Genomic DNA, 17,371 nt, shown 5'->3' on the forward strand with positions numbered 1-17,371 from the left:
GCCCACTGCCTCCAGCACCGTTGCGCACCTTCTGTCCTCTCCCGCCTTGGGTCTCAGGGCAGGCAGAGGATGTTTGTGGCTGGGGGCAGACACGCTCTTCGGGGTAACTTCATCATTCCCCACTGGCTGCCCCTGTCCTGGCCATCACATATGCTGGGCTGTCCTCAACAGTGAGGGTCCACAGGGCTCCAGCAGGTCCTGATCTCAGACCTGCAGCCCCTCACCCCACCCCTTTTCCATGTGGAAAAGGGGGCCTGGTCCTGACTGGGGGAAGGGACCAGGCAGTTTCCTGGGTGACAGAGATGTGAGTGGAAATGGCACAGCTCTGAGGCCTCCAAGGAAGGCTTCCTTGGACATCCTTGGACAAACTCTGGGCAGACTATGATTTCTTTTCTTGTTTCCTTTTCTTTTTCTTCCCACTATTTGCATCAAACCCTGCTTTGGGGCTGCTGGGGAGCAGGAGGAGACTGCTAGAAGAAAGGCACCATCTGTGCCTGTGAACGCTGGCAGGGCCCAGGCATGGCTTTGGAACAAGGAGGGCTTTACTGGAGTGATGTGAAAGCGAATCTCCAGGCCCGCTGCCCCGTGAAGCCTCCTTTGGCAGGAGAGGCCTCCCTCTGCACAGCTTCCCGAGCAGACAGCTCCTCCAAGGCGGCCAAGAGCAGCTGTGCTCCCTGGGGCTCCTGCTCCGACAGCAGAGATAATGAGGTTACCAGCCCGGAGAGGCGCCCCTGCAGCCGTGGGCCTCTGGCTGCCAGCCCGCACACTCGGAGCCTTCCGGTGACAGCTGTGGTTCCACGGCTGTCAGAGGGCATTTGTCACAAGACCTGGTGGGCAGGCAGGAGGGCCCCCAGGCAGCTGGCCAGATGCTGCCAGGATCAGCCTTGCCCCCAGGTTTTAAAGCCATTTTCCAGCTTTGCTATTTCCTTTCCGCTCCCTCCTCTTGGAGCTGTTACTTTTTTTTTTTTTTCTCATCAGCTGTCTTGCTTCAGTTCCTGGCAGACAAAGCTGGTTCTCCACTGATTAGAAAAGCAGGGCTTTTTAGGCGCCTGGAGGCATCCATGCAGTACCACACTGAGCACGGAGGAGTGGCAGTCACCTTCACAGACTGCAGCCAAGGTCAACGTGCATCCTGGTGAAGCGAGGGCCTGACCAGCCCTGTGGAGGGAAGGTGGTCTTTCTCTGAAGCAGGGAGCAAGCAGGCAAAATGAGGTGGGTGCTGAGTCTGTCCCATCTCACTGCCCACCTCCTAGCTCCCAGAGTTACTCTGGAAAATTCCTAGAAGGGTTGGGGTGGTCAGTGCCATGGCCAGGCAAAGGCAATTCCCGCCTAAGAAGAGACGGCTTTTTGCCACTGTCTTGAAAGCCTGCACTTCTGGAGCTCATTAGGTCAGAGGGTAGAGCGTAGGAATAAAGTGGCTGAGTGCTTTTCCTCCCTGGGCCTCAGTTTCCCCATCTGCAAGCAGTGGGGGCTGGAGAGGGGAGAGGACTCACAGTGCTACCCTGTGAGCCCAGATCTTTGGCCACATTGTCTGATATGCCATAAGGTGGGGTGTGGGATTTCAAGGTCCCCCCTTGGGGGAGTTCCCACCACAGATGTTTGGCCCTGACAGTGGCAGAGCCTATAAAGAGCTCATTGTTGGGGAAAACTAGAGTTCCACTAGAGTATGCTGGCCCTTCCCCCACCCCTCCAGCCACCTGTGTCCTCGACTGGTTCACAAGGACAAAGGGCAGCGTGTGGTCCCCTCCTGCTCTGGGCACTCCCGTCTCGGCCAGTTTCCTGGTGGAGGGACAGGCTTAGCTATGGCTTTGCTTTCCCTCCAGCCAGCTGGGGCAGGAGAACCACCATTGCTTTCCTAGCCAAGGAGGTCAAGGGGACAGAGTGGCCTTCTTCTGCAGCCATCATAATCCTGGATTAAAATAATAAGCTCAGCAAGTCTGTTTAACCCTTTCAACTCAGGTACATGGATGGGGAAATAATTGGGAATGTAGAGGGATCTGCCGCTTCCCAGATTCCAGGATGCACCCAGTAGAGGGAGAATATGGAGTGTACAGAACACAGAGAAACTTTTCTGCTTAGCATTTGTTCCATGTTTGCGTATTTGAAAGCTTTCTGATGACCACGGATAGAGCTCTCCTACTGTGATTCTGTGTGCAATTTTCTGAATGACGGGAAGTGGAAAAGGTGCACCTGGAACTGATTCTGGGTCATGTGCTCCATGAGGGCAGGGACCTAGTCTCATACTGTCGTGCTTGCTTGCACAGGTCCCTTCCTCCCAGGTCTGCAGGACATGGACAGGACACAGCCTAGAGTGGCAGGGAAGTGTGTGGCTTGGGGGCAGGCTGCCTGGGGTTCTACTCCCTGGACAGCCACTTCCTAGCTGTGTCACCCTGGCAGGTTACTTAGGAGTTGAGCCTCAGTTTCCCTATCTGCTAAATAAGGGCTCAGTTTTTAAGATAAGTGAGAGTGACTCCTTTAAAAGAGATTAGCACAGAGCTGGGCACTTGGTAAGAGTCCATAAATGTTAGCATTTATTATTATTATTATTATTTTATCATTAGCACCACTGTTTTGTTAAGCTACTCTCACCCCCTTACTAAGCAAAGGGTGGAATCCCCAAACATATACTAAAGTCACCTGTGAAGAGATCACCTTGTAGTCAGCAAGGGGAAGGCACATTTGAAATGACAAACACCATCTTGTAGCTGGAGGGGACCTGGTGGCTTTGCTCTGGACTTTGAAAAGCCCTTGACAGGGCTCTATGGAAAAGGTGGCTTCCATAGGATAGAAAACAGGAGGTGGCCGATTGGTCGTGAAGGAAAGCTGACTCCCAGACAGTCAGTGGGCCCTCCTGTCAATGGAGAAGGAGGAGTGGGAGTCCTTAGGAATGGCAGCTGGGAGAACCCACCTCCTTCAACACCTTCGAAAGGATCTGCAGTGTGGAGGCCTGCAGTGCACGCCTAAGACGCTGACTTCTGAGGAGAGCAGAGTCACCCTGCCCCTGCCTTCCTGAAGAGGAACAGATTCCCTGCGGAGCCCCAGAAGGAGGCTTTGGGCTGCCCCTTTGGTGAGAACCTCTTGGCCTCAGGTGTGGGACCTGGGTGGCCACAGAGGAGGCGGGTGTCTGTGATGCCCTCAGATGGGGGACCAGTGGCCTGTTCAACTCTGGCAGGCAGAGGAGAGGGCTTCCTTTCCTAGAATTTCAGACTAGCTCCCACCAGATGAATTGCCTTGGGTAAATGGACTTTCTCAAGCTCCTTGATTGGTAAAGATTGGGACCATCATGAGATTTTCATGTGTGATGTGTATGTGGGCGTGGCAATGACGCAGCATGGGACAGGGTATCTGGAGGCTCCAGGTGGCACTGGGTTTGTGGTAGGGCTTCCTCCTCCACCCAGGGTCAGACACTGGGAGCGTGTTATGTATCCGAAAACACTGTTGAGTGGTTACATTTAATTTTTTCTTTTGCTTTAGTCTCGGTGGGGCTGGGAGTGGTACGGGGCTTTCCTTTGTGCGTGTGTATCAGTGGGGCAGGATGGGAGCTAGGGGGTTGGTAAGGACAGGCAGGGGCTCAGCCATTTTTCTGTTCTTGGTTACACCCGTGCCCTGGGGTGTTCTCAGGCACCTCTACAGCCCTGGGCATGCTGGGGTGGTGCCGGAGTGTCTCTTCTCCCGCACTCAGCCGGGACTCCCCATGCCTCCTTGCTGAGCCCTTACTCACACTCTTTACTACGTGCCTCTGCCAAACATTTCTGAGTGACTTTTCCCTGTACATTTGCAGGCACTGGGGCCCGGAGACAAGAACAGCACAGTTCTTGCCCCAAGGAGCTCAGGGAGGAGATACACCAGTGCCAGCTATGGCTGCAGCCGGTGCAGGGCACAGTAAGAGCAAAAGTGGCCAGTTCCATGTGAAATTGCACTGGATCACACCCAGTGGCCGGCTCCCAGGGGAGCTCTGTGCTTCTGTGATCTAATAAATACGAATTTGGTCCCCGCTCCTGGTGCCTGGCACACAGCTCCTAAACCCTTGGAATCTCAGGAATGAGCAGAGTGTCTTTTGTATGGTAATGAGACGGCTGGTGGCTGAGGGTCCCTAGATAGCTTCAGGATGTGGGCTGGTCACCAGAAACACCAATCATTTTGAGGGTTGGAACATTAAGCCCCACCTCCTAACCTCTGTCAGGGGAGAGGGGCTGAAGTTTGAGCTGACTCACAGTGGCCAATGATGTAATCAATCATGCCTATGTAATGAGGCCTCCACAAACACCCAAAGGACTGGCAGGACAGCTTAGAACAGCTGGGCTTGTGAAGGTTTCTGGGGGGTGGTGCCCCATCTCCCATACCTTGCCCCATGCCTCTCCTCACATGGCTGTTCATGTCTTTTATAACATTCTTCATAAGAAATGGGTAAATGCAAGTAAAGTGTTTCCTTGCATTCTGTGAGCCGACCTATAAAATTAAACCCAAGGAAGGAACAGTGGGAACCCCCATTTATAGCTGGTTGGTCCAAAGTGCAGGTCACAACCTGGGACTTGCGATTGGCATCTGAAGTGGGCGTGGTCTTGTGGAACTGAGCCCTCAACCTGTGGGGCCCGATCCTATCTGCAGGTAGACAGCGTCAGAAATGAGTGGAGTCACAGGGCAGCCAGCTGGGGTCTGCCGGAGAATTGCTTGGCGTGTGGGAAACATCTGCACACGCTCTGGTGGCTCGAGGTGAAGTGCTCTGTGCTGTGTTGAGTGTGTGAACGCAGGAAAAACATTTTGGTTTTTTCCTATCTCAGTTTCCAAAAATGCTAATTAACATATTAAGCTTTAAAAGCCTGAGATTTTTCTCACAGCTGAGGGCCTGACCACTTGAAGCACAGGCCAAGCCCCTGAAATTCTTTAGGGCTGCCTGTCTTTAACTTAGAGTCTAGAAACTGCTTGAGGGGAGGGAGTTTTTACTCCCCAGGAATCCCAGCAGGGCCTGAAGATTGGGACCTGCCCTCCCCTTCCCTGTGTGAAGTGTTCTGGTCTGCGATCACTCGCAGGGCTTTCCTGAAGGGTGTGCACACCAGGGACCGGGCTTGTGGATCCCCACAGGGGCACAAGTCCACCACAGGGATGAGGGGAAAATAAACAACGTAGGATGTTCCCTGCGCTTCCCTCATCACTACAGCACACATAAAACAAAACCGAGACCTTCTCTGCTCCCTTCTCCCCACAGCAACCAGTAACTAAAGCCCCTGCAGACACATTCAGGACCTGGGGCCTCCCAAATCACACACACACAGAAGGTCCTGATTTGCACCAGGGTGGGCCTGGGCCACGCAGAAGCACTGCCTCCATGTGAGGGCCTCGGGCCGGCCGCCCTGGCGCGGGCTCCTGAGCCTCCAAAGTGGATCTGGTGCGGGGTCTGGAGCCAGCGTTGCCCTGATTGCTGCGCTCCTCACTGTCACACCCTTTCACTTGCGCTGGATTAGCGGAATCCTAAAGCAATCTGCAATCCCAGTATGTCTCTCAGAGGCTCAAGGAAGGGAAGGGGCCAGAGCTGGTACAGAGACAGCCTGAGCGCGGCCCCTTATTTCAATGTCCTCCCACTTCTCTCTTATGAGTCCTTCCAGGCACAGATCCCTTTTGCCCTCTGTGAGGCCCAACGTCTCACCTCATCCTCTCCCCCAAAATCCAAACCCCATTTCCTGAATCATCCTAATAGTGACCTAGGAGAAAAATAAGCATATCCCATGGAGTCCATCACCTGCCCTTCTTTGCCCACACCTGAGAACAGAGCAGGCTAGGAGGGGAAGGAGACTCCCAGATTCCTAGCCCAAGGGGTGGCCTGTCGGGGCAGGGACAGGGCGGCTTGTGGCAGTGCTGCACGATGGTGAGAGCGCAGCCCTTGGGGCTGGCAGCCCTGAGTGCGAAACCTGGCTCCAATACTTGGCAGCTAGAGGATCCTGGGCAAGTCACTTAACTCCCCCACCAGAGAGGTCTCTCTGTCAGTGAAACAGGAACAATAAATACTCTCAGGGCTCTGAGCCCAAGCTAAGCCATAGTATCCCCTGTGACCTGCACCTTTATGTCCAGATGGCCTGAAGCAAGTGAAGAATCACAAAAGAAGTGAAAATGGCTGGTTCCTGCCTTACCTGATGACATTACCTTGTGAAATCCCTTCTCCTGGCTCAAAATCTCCTCCACTGAGCACCTTGTGACCCCTGCCCCTGCCCGTAAGAGAAAAACCCCCTTTGATTGTAATTTTCCACTACCCACCCAAATCCTATAAAACGGCCCCACCCCTATCTCCCTTCGTTCTCTTTTCGGACTCAGCCCGTCTGCACCCAGGTGAAATAAACAGCCTTGTTGCTCACACAAAGTCTGTTTGGTGGTCTCTTCACACGGACGTGCGTGAAAAATACAATTTGTTATTAGGATCAAATGGGAAAGAAGGAACAGCACTTAGCATAGCTTTTGCCACATAATTAAGAGCTCAAAAATGGCAGCTGCTGGCATGGGCTTTTGCCTGCCACTAGGAGGCTCCAGTCCTCTGCAACTGAGCCTTCTCTTGCCCCTTATTAGAGGGGGGACAACCCTGGGGTTGGGGACCGGGGGTCTCCTCCGCATCTGACCCTTAGCCTTTAAGGTCCTGGGTCGTTGCCTCCAAGGCTGACTCCTGGTGACTGCCCCACACAAGCCAGGCCAGCCCCAGCCCGCCCCCAGCCTGCCCCCAGCCCGCCCCCAGTCTGCCCCCAGCCTGCCTGCTGTGTTGAGCTCTGCTGTCACCATCATGTCATGAGCTCCTCCTCCCATTGCCTGCAGAGCAGTAACCATTATGGACACCATCAGATGCATGCTGGGTTAACTTGGTTGTAATGGTTATTTGATTGCAACACTTGACTGAATGTGAAGCAGGACCTCAAACCCTCAGAAGATCCAAGGGGCTCATGACCTCATGAGTGAGGTCCTGCGCTTTCCTCCTGCCACAGCATGTCCTGACTGATGTCCTGGGGCCCCTTTGGGGTGGCCATCGAATGGTCTGCCACAGCCTCAGCATTCTCTCCCCAAAGTCCTAAGCCCCTTAGAACAGACACTAAGCCCCAGGACCCTGGCTTCGAGTGGCACTCCCGGGGCATAGAGCCGAGGGAAGTGTGCCTTACTCCAGAGGTCTCTTGGGAAGTTCATTGATACAGAAGTAACATCAATCACTCCATCCTGCTCTGGGGAGAGAGGGAGCCCTGCAGGGTCTTGGGGACCACCTTTAATGTCTGCCCAGGAGACTCGGGGATAGAGACAGACAGGGAACCCTATCTGAGGGGCTTCAAGACATGGCCCTACAGCCTGGGCGTCTACTCAGCAGGGACCTCACTGCAGAGCACCAAGTGAGGCCAGCAGGGTACTCGGAATGACTCCCAAATAATGCATGTTTCCCCACAACACTCTTTGCCCTGATCGCCAGGCACTCTAAGGGGACATTTTGTTAACAGTCTTTGAACAGGGTCCTAAAACTCACTAAGAGACCTTCTCTCTCTCTCCACACACACAGGCATACACCATACAGTACACAGGTGCGCACACCCTGCCTGAACTCTGAAATGCAGCCCATGGCTGCTGGGGGCCTGGCAGGTTAAACAATGGCCCAGGAACCCCCGTCCTGAGGATTCTACACAAATACCATCTCCTCACAGCACTAAGGGAAAGTCCCTCCTTCCCCCACGGTTGAGGTCTCCTCCTTGGAAATGAGGGGGCCTTATTCCTTAGTATCCAACAGGCTGTCAGGAGCTTTGGCTTCTCCTTTCAGCAGTGACCACTAAGCAGAATCCCCAGTGGCTGCATCACCCCACTGGGCCCTTCCCTCATCGAGGGAGGAAGTGTGCAGGGGGTGGGGGCAGCTGCAGGCAGAGGCGGCACCACCTCTGCAGCAGAGGGCACCTGCCCCAGCCCTTTCCTCCAGGGCTCCGCACAGAAAGAGGGAAAAAGACAGAAGGCGACTTGAACAGGGGGCAGACAGGGGAGCGGAGCCGGCTGAGGCCCATGGGCCTTTCTGTAGTCACGCTCCTCAACACTGTGGCAGGGCCAGCTGGGGACCAGAGAAGGGCCTGGAAACAGCAGCCAGGGAGGTGGGGGAAGAGATTCCTGGCAGAAGGGGAGGCAACTGTGATTCCAAATCATAAATAGCAAAGGACGAAGGAGCTAGACATCCCCCTCTCCATCAGGCCCTTAGGCAAGCAGAAGCCCAATCACATGAACCTGGGCTGCCCTCGCTTGGTTAAGGCAGGTGCGGGGGTGGGGGACTACGGTGGACTCAGTGTTTGTGTCTCCCCAAGACTCCTAGGTTGAAACCGTATCCCCAGTGTGAGGGTGTTAGGAGGTGGAGCTTTGGGAGGTGAGTAGGTCATGGGGCACGGCCCTCATGAATGGGATTAGTGCCCTTCTAAGAGGCCCCAGAGGGCTGCCTTGCCCCTTCCTCCACCTGAGGGCACAGCAAGAAGGCACCATCTATGAATCAATCAAGAGCAGCCTTCACCAGACGCTGAATCTGCTCGTGCCTTGATCCTGGACCTCACAGCCTCCAGAACTGTCAGCAATAAATTTCTGTTAGTAAGCCACCCAGCCTCTATAGGCTTTTTGTTATAGCAGCCCAAATAGACTAAGACAGAGGTCCATCCACGTTTTCTGGAGGGTGGTTCTAACTGAGTGGGATTTGTGCAGGAGCTGCCTTGCACCGGAGCAGCAACCGTGTCGGCCTCTGCCCTCCGCAGAAACCACAAGACCTCGCAGAGGCTGATATCACCAGACAGCTGGGGAAACGAGAGCTCCAGGACCTCTCAGCCTTGTGGACCAGGAGCCTGGCAAAGACTGAGGCTGGGTTCAACCTCTGTGCAGGTGCCAGCTGCAGTCAGGCCTGCAGATGGCCCCACTCCCACCTTGAGTGTACTTTTCTCACCCTGCTTGGCTCAGGACACTGACCATGAAGGACAGGCAGCCCCACTTCCCCCGCTACACCTCGGTGGGTCCAGCTTCCCCAAAATATTTGGTGGAGGGGCTGCAGCGAAGGCCGTGGGATAGCATGGTAAGGTTGGAGGTGAAATCCTTGACATGATCCCTGCACAACCTCTTGACTGGGAACGGAATTGGGGTAAGGCTTTGTACATTTTCCCCAATGATTTTCACAACCACGATCTCACTTCGGCCTCATAATGGTCCTGTGAAGTGAACCAGACAGATGCTATTTCCCCAACTTTAAAGATAAAGAGGCCTGGGCAAGGGAAATGGCTCCATGGACATGGAGCAGGTAGTTAGCAATGCGCTTTGTTCCCTGGTGGTTTTGCTCAAGTAGCAGGGAGGCACCAGCCTGGGGGATGTGGCAGTGGGGGTTACTGGCAATTTCTGCAGGGTCTCAGGGATGATGATGTCCACTGGTCTGCTGGTGCAGGAGTCTGCCTGCCCTCTCACTTTGGGAGGTCTCCTACTGTCCTGATGCTGAGTAAATAGAGGGACCACGGTGAGGAGGGAGGGAGAGAAAATGTGGGCTCTGAGCTCTTACCTGTTCTGGCCGGAGTCCTGCAAGGAGGTGCCCGAGGCCCAGTCCACGTCCCCTACTGGTCGCTCTAGGATCCGGAATAGAAGCAGAGATTAGGACAGAGCCAAAAAGCCAAAAACAGGGCTCTCAGCTGCCACTTAGTGAACACTGAGAAGGGTTTCTCCAGAAGCAACTTACTCCCCAGATAAATCCAACACCTTGCCTGAAAATTGGAGGCTGAGCCTGTCACGACGACTGCTGTGGGCCCAGCCATATGCTGAGAGGACCACGTGCCTGGGCTCAGGCATGCCGTGATGAATGAGCTTGTGAGATTTTGGAATGAGAAGGCAGGAAGGGAAAGAGACGCACTTGTACATCCCATTGGTGCTACCATCTGAGCTCAGCCCAGCTGCTAGAATGCCCAGCCTCTTTTAGGAAGGGGTTCCTGTCTGCTTGCCCCACCAGAGGGCCCTCACTGAGGGCGAGGACATATCACTGGAGGGAGAGGCAAAAAGCCACTCCGGAAAGGAATCCAAGCCTCAAGGAAGACATCATAGTGGCCTCTAACCCCAAGCACACAGGGTGGCCTCCCATTGGTCTGCAGTGTCGGGGGGCGGGGGGGCTTCAGCAGACAGGCTGCCTGTGAGGCTGCAAAGAATCTATGTCAGAGCCAAGAATAAGAGGCCATCCTGATGATTTTGGTGACAGGCAACTGTCAGGCTCTCCCTCCTTTCCTGCCCCACTCCCTCTATGGGACCCCCTCATCCCCTTTTCCTCCCTCTGGATTCCCTCCTGCTCCCCCCACCACCTGGACCTGCACAGTGTGCTTCACCTGGTGTAGCTGTGTCCCAGGACGGAGTCCAGGCAGGGCTTCCCACCTTGCGGGGGCTCTGCCCAGAAACGTTGAGCATCTCCTGCAGCAACAGGCGGTTTCTCTCCACCTGATCAGAGAGGGACAAGGCACTGCTCCCAGCATCCAGAGCCTCCAGGTCTCCAGCTCTCCAGTGCTCGCCCAGCAGGGCTGTCCTGGGGACAAAGTCCTCCTCGGAGGTCAGGGATGTGCTATCCAGATCTGCCTCTGTGACCACGCCATCTGGAAAAGGGTAGGATCTTCCTGTCCTTGGGCTGGGAATGTGGATGATTTTATTACAAGGGCCAGGACCCCCAGGCCGTCCGGGAGTAACTCCATGGATGGGGCTCTGTTGCAAAGAGCTGGGCCCCAGCAGCGGACCTCTCTCATGGTCAGGCAGTGTCCATTCGGCTTCTGGAGGCCATGGGCTCCCCATGTCGCAGTACTCACGTCCAGGGGCAGGCGGCCTGGGAAGCCTGGGGCCCCCATCCCTGGCGGGTTCCTCCTCATTGATGCTGCCGTCCAGCTGCCCATCGGGCAGGTTTTGGGTATGAGGAGCCACCACAGCACCTGGCAGGAAAGACCCCTCCGATGGAGTCCCAGCTCCGCCTGCCTTGCCTTGTCTGCACTGGGGTTTCTTGGGGGATGACCGCTCATGGGAAGCAGAGCAGGGACTCACTCCCTGTTTGGCCGCTGTCATCTTTTCCTTCAAAGCCCTCACCTTGGATTCCAGCACAGAGGGGCCTTGGAGCTGTACCCCCCATACCCTGGGAGGCTGGAGGGCCATCGGGCTGGATGTTCTGTTTTCCTGAGGGCAAGGCCAGGGTCCTGGGGGATGTCCATTATCCAGTTGTGGCTCAGGACCACTCCACTCCACAGCTGAGGTCCCCTCCATGGGGCTGGCTGTTCCACTCCCTGTCTTGGGCCCTCTGGAGGAGAAAACAGACAGAGCTCCTGAGACCCAGCACAGGACTAACCCCCACAACCTCCCGGGGCCCCAAAGTGTCTTGGTGTTGAGTCCTGTCCAGATGAAAGTAACCTGGAGACAGAGCAGGGGATGCTCTCTAGATCAGTGGTCCCCAACCTTTTTGGCACCAGAGGGACTGGTTTCATGGAAGACAGTTTTTCCATGGATCAGGGGCAGGGTGGGGTGGAATGGTTTTGGGATGAAACTGTTCCACCTCACATCATGAGGCATTAGTTAGATTCTCATAAGGAGCTTGCACCTTAGCTCCCTCACATGCTCAGTTCACAATAAAATTTGTGCTCCTATGAAAATCTAATGCCACTGCTCATCTGACAGGAGGCCGGGCTCAGGTGGTAATGCTCAGGTGGTAATGCTCACTTGCTCGCCGCCACTCACCTCCTGCTGTGTGGCCTGGTTCCTAACAGGCCACAGACTGCTATGGTCTGTGGACCGCTATTGGTTCGTGGCCTGGGGGTTGGGGACCCCTGCTATAGATAACATGAAAGCACTTTTTAAAAAAATGCAAGTCATTGAAGAGTGCAAATAAGTTATTGTCGAATTTTTTCTTCCAAGTCTCAGTAGTGTTCTAGTTTTTCTATCCCCATTTTACAGATGGGCAAAATGAAGCTTCAGAGGACAACTAATCCTATGCCAAATGTGGACCAGAGTGAAAACCAGGGTGATTTCCCAATCCCTAGCCTCTTGCTTTGCTGAAGGGTAGTTTCAGTAGAGGATGCCCGCATCTGTTAACAGGCAACATGCTCTTCCCTCTCCAAGGGGAGCCAATGAGGTTGATAGACATCAGGAAGACATCGAGCAGGATCTCACCTCCAGTAGAAGGTGCTGCATCCAACCTCACCCCTGACCCCTGATGCACAAGCCACAGGACCACAGCATGGGGTTGAGCTCAAAGGGAGACCTTGACCAGTCAGGAATGCCGATCAGGCATCTGCTTTATGCCAGGCGGGACTGCAAGTGCTTTCAAACACACTCCCCCCCAATAATCCTGTCCCTAACAGAATGGCATTACTGACCAGGAGCGGTGGCTCACACCTGTAATCCCAGCACTTTGGGAGGCTGAGGCGGGTGGGTCATGAGGTCAGGAGTGCTGCTCACCTGTAGTCCCAGCTACTCAAGAGGCTGAGGCAAGGTAATTGCTTGAACTCAGGTGGCAGAGATTGCAGTGAGCCAAGATTGCACCACTGCACTCCAGCCTGGGCGACAGAGCAAGACTCTGTCTCAAAAATAAATAAATAAATAAATATAAAAAATACAAAAAATACAAAAAATTAGCTGAGCGTGGTGGCAGGCACCTGTAGTCCCAGCTACTTGGAAGGCAGAAGCAGCAGAATCACTTGAACCCAGAAGGCGGAGGTTACAGTGAGCCAAGATCCCGCCACTGCACTCCAGCCTGGGCGATAGAGCAAGACTCTGTCTCAAAAAAAAAAAAAAAAAAAAAAAAAAGGAAAAAGAAAAAGAAAGAATGGCTTTATTATATACTTCTACAGATGGAGAAACTGAGGCAGAGATTACAATACACAGATGCTAAGAGGAGGCCCAGTTTGCAATCTATAGCTTCTCATTCCAAGCCCAGGCCTTTTCCAAAACATGTAGTGATCACTTAACCCTTCTCCCCTTATTCCGTAAATGACAATGTTCCATCCCCAGAGGCTAGGTGGCTTGCCAGCGCTGCACAGATCCTTAGCAGCATGGCTGATGTTTACCCCTTCACAAGGAATGAAGGTGAGCAGGGGTTTGACTCAGGGTGTTGCATGCATATCTACGTGCCACAGTGTTTTAATATTGATTCTACCTTCTGAGAAAAATACAACTTTAATATCATACATCTAGATGTGCCCCACTTGAAGTAAACTTTGTGCATAAAAATCCTTACGTGTATTCACTACAAATTAGGAGTCATCCACTTTGTAACACTGCCCAAGGATTCACCATAAAATTCTCTTAAATGGCAAGTCTCTCTGTAGTCGTTTATTACAATTCAATTTACACACAAGCTTTCAGGAATGTACATATTTTATAAAGCAAAATACACATATAATGCGAAATGTCACACCAGTTTTAAGCCAGTAAAGTTTAAGGATTATCTTTAGGAGGACAGAAATAATTTGTTCTATGAGTTAATCTAGAATGCAGCAAGTTTCTCTTTGCATCTCCTTCTTCTCCTCTAAAGTCCAATCCAGAAAACAGGGGATTAGAATGTAATATGAGCAATTTCTGTTAAGTTAAAAGAACTTTTTGTTTTTGGGGAGGCTGAAGCCAGAGAAGGCCAGGCTTGAGCCCGGGAGGTCGAGGTTGCAGTGAGCCATGATCGCATCACTGCACTCCAGCCTGGGCGACAGAGCGAGACCCTGGCTCCAAAAAATTAAAGTAAGAATTGTTGATGGGTAAACTCTGGAACAGCACGCCAGAGACCTTAAAGAATGAGACCCTCCCACTGGAGTCCCCTGGGCACGGGCTTTCGGGAAGATATGTCAGCTCGGAGCTGCCTGGTTCTGTGGCCCAAACACTGTGATGTATTTCCCCTAACTCAGAGGGGCCAAACGAAGATGGACGTGAAGGGCGGGCCTCCCCACGACCTTTCCAGCTCCGAGTCTGTGGGAGGCCCGCTTCCCAGTGGCCGGGGCAACCTGGGCTCCCCGCTCCGCCGCCCCACCGGTCCGCCACCCCCGCCCGGCCGGCCCGGCGCTGCCTCCTCTATACTCACTGGGGGCTGCCGCCCGCGGATTTGGCCGCCGCCGCCTCTGTCCCCTCCATCCCTCGGAGAGGCCAGGCCCTCTCCAGCCCCTTCTCCCTCCCAGGCCCGCTGCTGGGTTCGGGGAGGGACTTCCAGCCCCGAATCCGGGGCCGGAGGGAGTGCGGCCCGCAGGCCTCGCCCCTCGGGGCGCGGCCGACCGGGGGTCCGGGACGGCGCCGAGGCCGGGCCAGCTCCCGGCTCTGCGGGCAGCCCTCGGGCCCCGGGTGGGTCCGGCCGGCGCAGCGCCCCGCGGGCCGCACTCCCTCCGGGCGAGAGGAGGGGAAGCGGGGTCGGGCAGGGAGGGCGCTGGCAGGGAAGGAAGTGGCATCAGCTGTCGGTTCACGGCTTTGCCGTGGAGGGGAAGAGCGGCCAAGCCCGCGCCTTCCCGGCCCGCGCCGGGCAGAGGAAGCGGAGCGCGGAGAGGTGGGGCCGCGGGAGGGGCTGGAGGAGCCGGGCCTCGGCCTCCCACCCCGCCCGGAGCCCCGCGGGGCAGCCTCTCCTGAGCCGCGGCCCAGGGAGTGAGTGCCCCCGGCCGTCAGAGGCGCGGGATGGAAGTCCAGGGAGGCCCGGAGCTTGGGGACGACGGGGCTGCCGCCCGCCTCGCAGGGCGGTGGTCCCTTCCCCGCGGGAAAGCGGGCGCGAGAGCGGAGGCGCGCGGGGCGCACGGAGGCCGGGGAGCGCGGGCAGGAGCTGGGGGCGCACCGCGTTCTCACCGGGCTCCGCGCGCCGCTGGTAACCCTACACCCAGGGCTCGCCTTTCGGGGTGGAAGCTGAGGAATGCCTTTTGTGTGGACAAGTTTTCCGGAGGAGCCGGCCGCCCTCTCTGTGGGGCCGTCCATCGCTCCGTAGAGCCGTTTCCTCCGAGGTCAAGGTCGTTGGTTCCCGATCTCCAGAGGCGTGAGGGAAACCCGGAGGGAACGCGGTCCGCGCATCCCGTCTGCCCCGGTGCGGGAATTGCCCGCCGCTGCCTTGGGTGGGGACCGGTTCTCAGGGTCCTGGGGACTCTCGAGCAGATCACTTTCCCCAGCGCCGGGCGGGGGTCGCAGCCAGGGGCATTCCCTGCAGCCGCGGCCCAAACCGACGGAGCTTGCTTTCTCCTTCCACCCAGAGGGGGTGACCGAGCCTCACCTATTTCCAAGACTATTTTTTCACAAAGACGGGAAGCAATAAAAGTGGCCTCAGGAGATTCCGGAAAACTCTACAAAGAGAAAGTGCCCGTTCATCTTTCCTTCAGCCGACAGGCTTCACTGTGAAGCACGGGGTAGTTGTGCACCTCCAGATGACAGGACAGACACAGCAACAGTAAGGGCCGCGCAATATGTACTCGGGCAGGGGAGGAGGGGAAGGAAGTTTTCTAGAGGGGCTGCCTCTTGAGTCAGGAGGGGGTTACTCTGCACAAGGTGGGGGAAGGGGCGTCTGGCAGGGCAACAGGAGAGCGGAGCCTGGGGAGCTGTGAGTGGATTGGCGTCTTGGCAATCTAGGAGCTTGAGAGATTATCCAGTGCAAACCCTCTGTGTCACAGTACAGGCCCAAGGTTACGTCAGAGGCTTCGAACCAGAGCGACTCCATCTTGTGTGAGGGCGAGGAAAATGAGGCTGGGACTTGCTGGGCCACATTCCCAGTGAGTTAGCTATTCCCAGCTTCTAGATATTTACGGTTAAGAGAACAAATTAATAACTTAGGAGTGTCCTGATATCCTGATAACTTGAGAACAGACTCATTTCTAATTATGCTTTAAAGTTAATAATATCGATTATTGCAAAATATAGTAATTAAGAAAATTAATCATTTATCACAAACCCTTGTAGCACAGCACATCTCCCCATGATCTTTTTTCATCCTATATAAGCGAGTATTGTACCCAGGATGGATGCATTCCTCCTCTTACTTTCCAGAACTCCCTCCTCTGTCTATGGAGTAGCTGTACTTTCACCACTTTACTTTCTTACTAAACTTGCTTTTGCTTTGCACTGTGAACGCACCTTGCTTTTTTTTTTTCTTTTTTTGAGACAGAGTCTTGCTCTGTTGCCCAGGCTGGAGGGCAGTGGGGTGATCGATTCTCCCACCTCAGCCTCCTGAGTAGCTGGGACTATAGACATGCACCACCACGCCTGGCTACTTTTTGTATTTTTAGTAGAGATGGGGTTTCACCATGTTGGCCAGGCCAGTCTCGAACTCCTGGCCTCAAGTGATCCACCTGCCTCGGCCTCCCAAAATTCTGGGATTACAGGCATAAGCCACCACGCCCAGCCTTGCCCTGAATTCTTTCTTCCGAGAGATCCAAAAACCCTTTCTTGTGGTCTGGATTGGGACCCCTCTCCTGTAGCAGTTACACAGCTCTGGTGACAGGTGGTCTCCAGGGTCCTGGGTGGCCTCTTCCCTCCCTGAAACTCACCATGTTCCCAGAACAAGAAGTTCGTCTAACAAAGCATTGACTGCTTTTGCTTATTAGTATTGATCGCTTCACAGAGTGGTGCCTCCACTACTTGCAGCGGGCATACTGGGCATCAGGCATTGGCTAAGCAGTTTAAATTCATTATCTCGTATTTCAGCCTTAAGAAGTGGGCAATGGCTATTGTCTCCTTTCTTTTTTTTTTTTTTCTTTGGCCCAGGCCGGAGTGCAGTGGCGCTATCTCGGCTCACTGCAAGCTCCGCCTCCCAGGTTCACATCATTTTCCTGCCTCAGCCTCCCAAGTAGCTGGGACTACAGGCGCCCACCACCACGCCTGGCTAATTTTTTGTATTTTTAGTAGAGACGGGGTTTCACTGTGTTAGCCAGGATGGTCTCAATCTCCTGACCTCGTGATCTGCCCACCTCGGCCTCCCAAAGTGCTGGGATTACAGTCGTGAGCCACCACGCCCGGCCTATTGTCTCCTTTCTATAGACACAGTGTAAGGTAATGCCCCAGGATCCACAGCTGGGTAAGCTGCAGTCTAGTCTCCTAGAGTCCAGGCCGTCATGCCAGTACACTGCACAGTGCTGTCGCCAGCGTCTGCCTGTTCAACATGGAAAGATTTAGTTTAAAAAAAAATCAAAAGATTTGTGAAAAAAATCACGAAGTGCTGTGATACTGAAAATGTGCTGGCACAGCGGCTTGGCCCTTCCTGGCTTTCTTATTCCTGCCGTCTAAGTTAAAAGCCCCTCACGACTCCTTCCTCTCCTGCACGCCCAGCGTTAAGCCTGACAGCAGCAACACTGTTACTATTATTGGGGGCCTCCTATGAGCTAAGGTACCCCACATAGGATCTTTTACATCTTTACAACAACCATGCAAAATAGGTATAGTGTATCTCCACTTTAGT

The 17,371-nt window shown here is 54.5% G+C and overlaps 1 protein-coding gene across 1 annotated transcript in view; it reads right to left on the bottom strand.

Moving 5' to 3' along the window:
• KIAA1614 (KIAA1614 ortholog) overlaps positions 1–14,162 on the bottom strand; it is a 32,720-nt gene extending 18,558 nt beyond the window's left edge. The window contains 3 exon segments of the mRNA XM_030823914.1: positions 9,521–9,584; positions 10,329–11,275; positions 14,039–14,162. Of these exon segments, the coding sequence (XP_030679774.1) occupies positions 9,521–9,584; positions 10,329–11,275; positions 14,039–14,088 (1,061 nt within the window). The 5' untranslated portion in view covers positions 14,089–14,162.
• Positions 14,163–17,371: the final 3,209 nt, after the last annotated feature.

The sequence above is a fragment of the Nomascus leucogenys genome, chromosome 12 (assembly GCF_006542625.1).
Source record: "Nomascus leucogenys isolate Asia chromosome 12, Asia_NLE_v1, whole genome shotgun sequence".
NCBI classification, from domain to species: Eukaryota; Metazoa; Chordata; class Mammalia; order Primates; family Hylobatidae; genus Nomascus; species Nomascus leucogenys.